The sequence below is a fragment of the Ranitomeya variabilis genome, chromosome 5 (assembly GCF_051348905.1).
Source record: "Ranitomeya variabilis isolate aRanVar5 chromosome 5, aRanVar5.hap1, whole genome shotgun sequence".
Lineage (NCBI taxonomy): Eukaryota > Metazoa > Chordata > Amphibia > Anura > Dendrobatidae > Ranitomeya > Ranitomeya variabilis.
The window spans coordinates 131,426,585-131,436,015 of record NC_135236.1 but is presented as its reverse complement, the minus strand read 5'-3'; the positions used below and the strand labels follow the sequence as shown (position 1 = coordinate 131,436,015).

At 48.3% G+C, this 9,431-nt stretch overlaps 1 protein-coding gene across 3 annotated transcripts in view; it reads right to left on the bottom strand.

Moving 5' to 3' along the window:
* Window positions 1–1,330: 1,330 nt before the first annotated feature.
* LOC143775317 (acyl-coenzyme A thioesterase THEM4-like) overlaps window positions 1,331–9,431 on the bottom strand; it is a 494,072-nt gene continuing 485,971 nt past the window's right edge. For all 3 annotated transcript variants that reach the window (XM_077263314.1, XM_077263313.1, XM_077263312.1), the window contains exons 4-7: window positions 7,992–8,145; window positions 7,808–7,918; window positions 7,608–7,732; window positions 1,331–2,342 (exon numbers count right to left, since the gene is read on the bottom strand). In XM_077263314.1, coding sequence (XP_077119429.1) covers window positions 2,293–2,342; window positions 7,608–7,732; window positions 7,808–7,918; window positions 7,992–8,145 — 440 coding nt within the window. In that variant the 3' untranslated portion in view covers window positions 1,331–2,292. The remainder of the gene's footprint in view (window positions 2,343–7,607; window positions 7,733–7,807; window positions 7,919–7,991; window positions 8,146–9,431) is intronic.

The following is a 9,431-nucleotide window of genomic DNA, read 5'->3' as shown; positions in this document are numbered from 1 at the left end:
AAACATGCCATAACATGACTTTTTAGTTCAAACAATATACACCCCCAAAAACATTATTGGCTGCAGTGGGTTTCCGAAAGGTACATGTACCACTGCGGCCAATAATTTGTTGAAGTGGACGAGTCATCATCCTTTGCCCCTAAGGAGAGGAATACCGAAGGGGCAGTTCCTACGTATTAGGAGAAATTGTTCAGACGTGGGGGTCTTTAGGAAACAGGCAAAGGACCTGTATGGGCGGTTTAGAGCAAGGGGTTACCCCAAGGATGTACTGGATGGCCCATTCAGAGAGGCCCTGACGACTAATAGACAGTCCCTTCTGGTTAAAAGGGATCGTGAAGCAACAGAGAATGTAGTCAGGATGATCGGTACTTCTGATGGACAGTCGAACAGGGTATTCCAGATCTTTCGCAAGCATTGGGGTATCTTGCTTGCAGACCCCAGGTTGAATAACTTGGTATCCCCTAGACCGAGTATTACGTACAGGAGAGGGAGGACCATTGGGGACATCCTGGTCCACAGTTTATATGAGAAGCCCAAAAAGGAGGGTACATGGCTTGACAGACAACCGTATGGTTTTTTCAAATGTGGTAATTGCTCAAAGTGTATAATGATGTCACAATGTAAGACCTTTTGCAGTGCGGCGAATGGGAGAGTATATCGTATCAGAGATTTCAGTAATTGTAAGTCAACCGGTGTGGTGTATAAAGCCACGTGCACTTGCCCGAAAGATTACATCGGTAAAACGATTAGGGAACTGAGAATAAGGGTTGGAGAGCACGTGAGTGATATAAGGAATAAAAGGGATACCCTGGTTGCCAGGCATATGAATGAAGTGCATGGAGGTAACTTGAAAGAAATCACCTTTAATATGGTGGAATTAATTAGACCTAAAGTAAGGGGTGGCAATTTGGATAAAGCCATCCAACGGAAGGAAACAGAATGGATGTATAGGTTGCAATCCCTGTCCCCGAAGGGACTTAATGAGTATCTTTCATATGCCTGTTTTATCTGACTTTTCCGTATCTCTGATTGATTGGGTCCGTTTATGTGCTCCCTAAATGTTTTTGGGGGTGTATATTGTTTGAACTAAAAAGTCATGTTATGGCATGTTTTTACATGCACCTCATTGTAGGTTTTACTAGGATTTGTATGTTTATATCAGTTATGTTTTTTGATAATAAGACTGCTATATCCCTTTGTAATAAATTGTCCGATATTGATAGGGTTAAAATATAGTGGGGGATCACCTCGTTATTCTATGGGACTGTGTGTACGGGCATTTTAGCTGGAACGCACGCTGCGGGACGGCAAGGCGCTGTGAGTCATCCTGAACGGAGACACCTTTGGGCATGCGCAACACTCTGGGACCTACGCTTGTGCAGGCATGTACTACGGAGGACAGAGAATGAACTTCAATCCAATATTGCAGCCAGCATGCAGCCAGCGGGTAAGGAAAGGGTGAATCAAACAGCCGAAAACCCCGCTTCTATGGCTGAAGATTGTTCCCTCCAAATTCAGGTGACAGTGTCCCTTTAACATCCAGACTCAAGCATGGGAACTTGTTAGATGAACCTGTGCAAACTTTTTTTATCCATGACGATGAACTTTGCTATTGTCATGATATAACTGGTCTGTTTCAGAATATTGGAAATCCTTTTGATCCTAGTGAGTGGTGCCTGTTCCATGAAAGTTCATCAAAAAGTCTTAAAGCTTCTCTTCCCTGTGCCCATTCAGCAAAGCTTAAAAAAAGACTGAAAATGTAAAGAGATTGTTAAAAGCATTGAAATATGAGGAATATGGTTTGGAAGTAATTGGAGATTCTAAAATGGTTGCATTTTTGATGGCTCTTAAAGGAGGGTATACTAATCTTCCATACTTTCTTTGTCTTTGGGATAGCAGGAACACTAAAACACACTACCATAGACAATATTGACCTGAACGTACTGAGTTTTCTGTTGGAAATAACAACATTAAATGGGAGCCACTCATAGACCATCCAAAGTTATTAATGCCTTATTTGCACATCAAACTAGGCTTCATGAAATAATTTGTTACAGTAATTAAAGGCTCCCTTGGAAATCATAAAGCTGAAAACTTTGTTGCTAATAATATTAGTTAATATTAAGAAATAGTAGGCACAGAACTTTTCATACGTCCCCGAGAGTGAATCTGTACAGATAGACAAGGATTCTTATATGGCCAAGAAGTGACTATGGTAGAGCCACAAAGCCACAACGAGCTGCTCCTCTGATCACCCGTGGTCCCGGGCAGCGTGCAAAGCTCCAATGTAACTCAGCGACTCCTGAACTCAACGCCACACAGGTCCAACTTTATGAAGAGACCTAGAAAGACATAATAAGCATTAAGAAAGCGGAGACGTGTGACAAGCAGTGGACATCATGCAGGGGATGAGCAGCGGAGACCATGCGGGGGACAAGCGGCGGAGACCAAGTGGGGGAGAGAGCAGTGCAGCAGCTATAGCGTATGGAGAACAGTGCAGAAGTTGTGTAGGGACAGAGGAGCGAGCACCGCACCACACCACTTGTGCCCTGCGGAGCAGTGAGAAACACACCATTTGTGCCCTGCAGAAGGGAGAGCAGCACACCAGTTGTGCCCTGCGGAGGAGAGAGCAGCGAACTAGTTGTGCCATACAGGGGTGGGAACATCGCAGCAGTTGTGCCCCGTGGAGGGGTGAGTAGGGCAGCAGTTGTGCCCTGCGGAGGAGAGAGCAGCGCAGCAGTTTTGCCATGAGGAGGAAAGAGCAGCGCAGCAATTGTGCTGTGCGGAGGAGAGAGCAGCGCAGCAATTGCGCCGGGTAGAGAGGGAAGCGCAGCAGTTGTGCTGTGTAGAGAAGAAAGCAGCACAGCAGCTGTGCCATGCGGAGGAGAGGGCACGCAGCGATTGTGTGGGGACGGAGGAGAGAGCAGTGCAGCAGTTGAGTAGGGATGGAGGAGTAGTGAAGAAATTATGTAGGGGAGGAGGAGAGAGCAGGACAGAAGTTGTGTAGGAGCAGAGGAGAGAGCAGCACAGAAGTTGTGTAGGGGAGGAAGAGAGAGCAGCGCAGCAGTTCTATAGGGACGGAGGAGAGAGCAGGGCAGAATTGGTGTTGGAGAGGAGGAGAGAGCAGCGCAGCAGTTATTTAGGGAGGAGAAGGAACAGCACAGTAGTTGTGTAGGGGAGGAGGAGAGAGCAGCCCCGCAGTTGTGTAGGGACAGAGGAGCAGCACAGCAGTTGTATAGGGAAGGAGAGAGCAGCGCAGCAGTGGTGAAGGGGCAGAGTAGAGAGCAGCGCATCAGTTGTGCAGGGACGGAGGAGAGCAGGGCAGCAGTTGTGTAGGGACAAATGAGAGAGCAGCGCAGCAGTTGTGAACGGGTGGAGGAGAAAGAAGCGCAGCAGTTGTGTAGGAACGGAGGGCAGAGAAAAGCAGCAGTTGTGTAGGGGAGGAGGAGAGAGCAGCGCAGCAGTTGTGTAGGAGCGCAGGAGAGAGTAGCACAGCAGTTGTGTAAGGGCTGAGAAGAGAGCAGAGCAGCAGTTGTGTAGAGGCGGAGAGAGCAGCACAGTAGTTGCGTAGGGGAGAAGGAGAGAGAAGGGCAGCAGTTGTGTAGTGTGGAGAAAAGAGCAGCGCAGCAGTTGTGGACGGAGGTGGAGAGAGCAGCGCAGCAGTTGTGTAGTGGAGGAGGAGAGAACTACGCAGTTGTGTAGGGATGGAGGACAGAGCAGCGCAGCAGTTGTGTAGGGACGGAGGAGAGCAGCGCAGCAGTTGTGTAAGAGCGGAGGAGAGAGCAGCGCGGCATTTGTGTAGAGGAGGAGGACAGAGCAGCGGAGCAGTTGTGCCGTGTGGAGGAGAGAGCAGTGCAGCAGTTATGCTGTGTTACGGAAAGAGCAGAGCAGCAGTTGTGTAGGGACTGAGAAGAGAGCAGCGCAGCATTTGTATAGGGGAGGAGGAGAGAGCAGCGCAACAATTGTGCCGTGCGGAGGAGAGACCAGTGCAGCAATTGCGCTGTGTAGAGGAGAGGGAAGTGCAGCAGTTGTGCCGTGTAAAGAAGAAAGCAGCACAGCAGTTGTGCAGTGCGGAGGAGAGGGCGATTGTGTGGGGATGGAGGAGAGAGCAGTGCAGCCGTGGTGTAGGGACAGAGGACAGAGTAGTGGAGAAGTTGTGTAGGAGAGGAGGAGAGAGCAAGACAGAAGTTGTGTAGAGGCAGAGGAGAGAGCAGAGCAGAAGTTGTGTAGGGGAGTAGGAGAGCAGCGCAGCAGTTGTGTAGGGGAGGGGGAGCAGCGCAGCAGTTGTGTAGGGGCAGAGGAGAGAACAGCGCAGCAGTTGTGTAGGGGTGGAGGAGAGAGCAGTGCAGCAGTTGTGTAGGGACGGAGGAGGAGCAGCGCAGCAGTTGTGTAGGGGCAGAGGAGAGAACAGCGCAGCAGTTGTGTAGGGGTGGAGGAGAGAGCAGTGCAGCAGTTGTGTAGGGACAGAGGAGAGAGCAGGGCAGCAGATGTGTAGGGACGGAGGAGAGCGCAGGACAGCTATTATGTAGGGACAGATGAGAGAGCAGCGCAGCAGTTACAGTTAGGTCCTTATATATTTGGACAGAGACAACATCTTTCTAATTTTGGTTATAGACATTACCACAATGAATTATAAACAAAACAATTCAGATGAGGTTGAAGTTCAGACTTTCAGCTTTCATTTGAGGGTATCCACATTCAAATTGGATGAAGGGTTTAGGAGTTTCAGCTCCTTAACATGTGCCACCCTGTTTTCAAAGGGACCAAAAGTAATTGGAAATATTCAATAATTTTAAATAAAATGTTCATTTTTAGTACTTGGTTGAAAACCCTTTGTTGGCAATGACTGCCTGAAGTCTTGAACTCATGGACATCACCAGACACTGTGTTTCCTCCTTTTTGATGCTCTGCCAGACCTTCACTACGGTGGTTTTCAGTTGCTGTTTGTTCGTGGGCCTTTCTGTCTGAAGTTTAGTCTTTAACAAGTGAAATGCATGCTCAATTGGGTTGAGATCAGGTGACTGACTTGGCCATTCAAGAATATTCCACTTATTTGCTTTAATAAACTCCTGGGTTGTTTTGGCTTTATGTTTTGGGTCATTGTCCATCTGTAGTATGAAATGACGACCAATCAGTTTGGCTGCATTTGGCTGGATCTGAGCACACAGTATGGCTCTGAATACCTCAGAATTCATTTGGCTGCTTCTGTCCTGTGTCACATCATCAATAAACACTAGTGACCCATTGCCACTGGCAGCCATGCATGCCCAACCCATCGGCAGCCATGAATGCCCAAGCCATCACACTGCCTCTGCCATGTTTTACAGATGATGTGGTATGCTTTGGATCAATAGCTGTACCACTCCTTCGCCATACATTTCTCTTTCCATCATTCTGGTAGAGGTTGATCTTGGTTTCATATGTCCAAAGAATGTTCTTCCAGAACTGTGCTGGCTTTTTTAGATGTTTTTTAGCTAAGTCCAGTCTAGCCTTTTTATTCTTGATGCTTATGAGACGCTTGCACCGTGCAGTGAACCCTCTGTATTTACTTTCATGCAGTCTTCTCTTTATGGTAGATTTGGATATTGATACGCCTACCTCCTGGAGAGTGTTGTTCACTTGGTTGGCTGTTGTGAAGGGGTTTCTCTTCACCATGGAGATTATTCTGCGATCATCCACCACTGTTGTCTTCCATGGGCGCCCAGGTCTTTTTGCATTGATGAGTTCACCAGTGCTTTCTTTCTTTCTCAGGATGTACCAAACTGTAGATTTTGCCACTCCTAATATTGTAGCAATTTTTCGGATGGGTTTTTTCTGTTTCCGCAGCTTAAGGTTGGCTTGTTTCACCTGCATGGAGAGCTCCTTTGACCACATGTTTACTTCACAGCAAAACCTTCCAAATGCAAGCACCATACCTCAAATCAACTCCAGGCCCTTTATCTGCTTAATTGAGAATGACATAACGAAGGGATTGCCCACACCTGTCCATGAAATAGCCTTGGAGTCAATTGTCCAATTACTTTTGGTCCCTTTAAAAACAGGGTGGTACATGTTAAAGGGAACCTGTCACCCCCAAAATCGATGGTGAGGTAAGCTCACAGTCATCAGGGGCTTATCTACAGCATTCTGTAATGCTGTAGATAAGCCCCCGATGTTACCTGAAAGAGGAGAAAAAGAGGTTATATTATACTCACCCAGGGGCGGTCCCGCTGCGGTCTGGGTCCGTTGGGTGTCTTAGGTCCGTCCGGCGCCTCCTCCTATCTTCATTCCATGACGTCCTCTTCTGGTCTTCATGCCGCGGCTCTGGCGCAGGCGTACTTTGTCTGCCCTGTTGAGGGCAGAGCAAAGTACTGCAGTGCGCAGGTGCCGGGAAAGGTGCAGTACTTTGCTCTGCCCTCAACAGGGCAGACAAAGTACGCCTGCGCCGGAGCCGCGGTGTGAAGACCAGAAGAGGTCGTCATCTTAAGAAGATGGGAGGGACTGGACCTGGACCTGAGACACCCATCGGACCCGGACCGCAGCGGGACCGCCCCTGGGTGAGTATAATCTAACCTCTTTTCTCCTCTTTCAGGTAACATCGGGGGCTTATCTACAGCATTACAGGATGCTGTAGATAAGCCCCTGATGACGGTGAGCTTACCTCACTATTGATTTTGTGGGTGACAGGTTCCCTTTAAGGAGCTGAAACTCCAAAACTCTTCATCTAATTTTAATGTGGATACCCTCAAATGAAAGCTTCAATTACATCTGAATTGTTTTGTTTAAAAATTCATTGTGGTAATGTCTATAACCAAAATTAGAAAAATGTTGACTCTGTCCAAATATATATAGACCTAACTGTATGTAGGATCAGAGCAGAGAGCAGCGCAGCAGTTGTTCCGTGTGGAGGAGAGCGCAGCAGTTGTGTGGGGACGAAGGAGAGAGCAGCACAGCAGTTGTGCAGGGATGGAGGAGAGAGCAGCACAGCAGTTGTATATGGGCAGAGGAGAGAGCAGTGCAGCAGTTGTGTACGGGCAGAGGAGAAAGCAGCGCATCAGTGGTGTAGGGACAGAGGTGAGAGCAGCGCAGCAGTTGTGCAGAGGTGGAGGAGAGAGCACTGCAGCAGTTGTGTAGAGGTGGAGGTGAGAGCAGTGCAGCAGTTGTGTAGGAGCGGAGGAGAGCAGCCCAGCAGTTATGTAGAGGTGGAGGAGAGCGCAGCGCAGCAGTTGTGTAGGGGCGGAGGAGAGATATACGCATGATTTGTGCCCTGCGGAGTAGCGAGCAGTGCAGCAGTCATATAGGGCAGAGTGAGAGAGCAGTGCAGAAGATGTGTAGGGGTGGAGAAGAAATATGAGCAGCAGTTGTGACCTGCGTAGGAGCGAACAGCGCAGCAGTTGTGTAGCGGCGGAGGAGAGAGATGTACAGCAGTTGTGTAGGGGAGGAGAGAACACAGCACCTGCAGAATAAAGGCAGGGCACCAGTAGTGCCATGCGGAAGAGCGAGCAGCGGTTGTACCCTGCGGCTTTGAGAACAGTGCAGCAGTTGCGCCCAGCGGAGCAGCTTGGGAGGGGGCACTGATGGTGTGGGGTTTAGGGACAGTTGCAGACGTATAGATTATAAAGCCAGACCTGTCGCCTCCGTGTGCAGGATCTGGTCATCGTGGCTCCGGATCTGGCCGCGGGCATACACCTTCCGACCTTCTTCTTTCTCCACATGACTGTCCACAATCACAGTACACCCTAAGGGGATGGGACTGTGGAGAGAGAAGTGGAATATAAGACCCCTGGAGAGGAAAGCGCGGAGCGATGATGGTGATTAAGCCTCTTACTTCCGGTAGTCTATATTCAGATTGGCGGTCATAACGGGTCCTGCGATGTACACCGCTCCCGCACCGAGGGTGCTATCTAGGATTGTAGCAATGCAGCCGCCATGTGTGAACCTGAGGAATAGAGATGATGTGAGGGCACAGGGTGACATTACAGTCAGGAATCACACACCTGAGCAGGACTCACCCCGGAGGGCCCTCTAGGAAGGGGCCTGGCTGGAAAATACAGACCATCCTCCTCTCGTCTGCATTATAAAACATGGAGTACTCAAACCCCGCACCGTCATGCTCAGTATTCCTGGTGAAGAGACGGGTGACCCGGCCACCCTCCGGGGGTGAATCTGTGACAGGGAAGGAAGAAGACAGGTAAAACCACGAGGATGACAAGGAAAGACGAAGAAGCACAGTGGGGGGGATGAAAGCTGTTATCACCTGATATGTGGGGAAATGGGCCAATACCTGCCATGTGACCACCAGATCCTGAGCCAATATAGACTCAGAGCCCACAAACTGGCCTTTGAGGTCAGCTGGCACAGACAGAGCTACAAGCCAGGGAGGACAGACTGTGCCTACACTGTGACAAGGAGGCCCTGGAGGAGGAGACCAACTTACTGCTACACTGCACCAAATATCCAGCAATGAGGGACACCCACCTCAGCTCCATGAATGAGGAAGAGAAAACATACTGTATATCTTGCTGGAGGAAAAAGAGAGCGCGGTGGAGATAGCAGCGCAGTATGTGAGCGCGTGCCATAGACTGCGAGAAAGACAACCATGATATACCATGGACTTCCTTAGCCCTCACCCTGCACCCGATCCATCATTCCTACAGTTCCCACGAATTATTCCAACAGTCCCTAGTTTCCTATTGCACATGTGCCTTGGCCAAACTAATGTTTATGTGGTCCTGCCAATAAAGCTTCTTTGAATTTGAGTTTATATATAGTGGCTGGTATATATGGCATTTTTTGAGAAATAATTATATACCTAACACTATAATACTGCTGTAGTGGTTAAGGTGTGCAACCACCAATGTGGCAGACTGGGGTTCAAATCCCTGCTCTGCCCTATTGGAAATAATATACCAGTAGTGGTCCTACCTCAATAATCCGACTTTGACGTCGCCGAGATTAACAAGGTTCGCATCTGACATGACAAAAACATAGTTTTTAAGCTTGAAGGAAATCCATCTAGTCCAACCCATATCCTAACCTAACATGCTCTAATATGTTGATCCAGAGGAAAGCAAAAAACCCATGTGGCAAACAGTAAGCTCCACATTTGGGAAAAAAATTCCTTCCCGACTCCACATACAGCAATCAGACTAGTTCCCTGGATCAACGCCCTATCAAGGAATCTAATATGTATAACCTGTAACATTATACTTTTCAAGAAAGGCATCCAGTCCCTTCTTAAATTTTAGTAATGAATCACTCATTACAACATCATACAGCAGAGAGTTCCATAGTTTCACTGCTCTTACAGTAAAGAATCCGAGTCTGTGAGTATGATTAAACTTTCTTTCCTCCAGAAGTAGAAGATGCCCCCTTGTCCCTGTCACTGGTCTATGATTAAAGAGATCATTAGAAAGATCTTTGTACTGTCCCCTCATGTATTTATACATTGT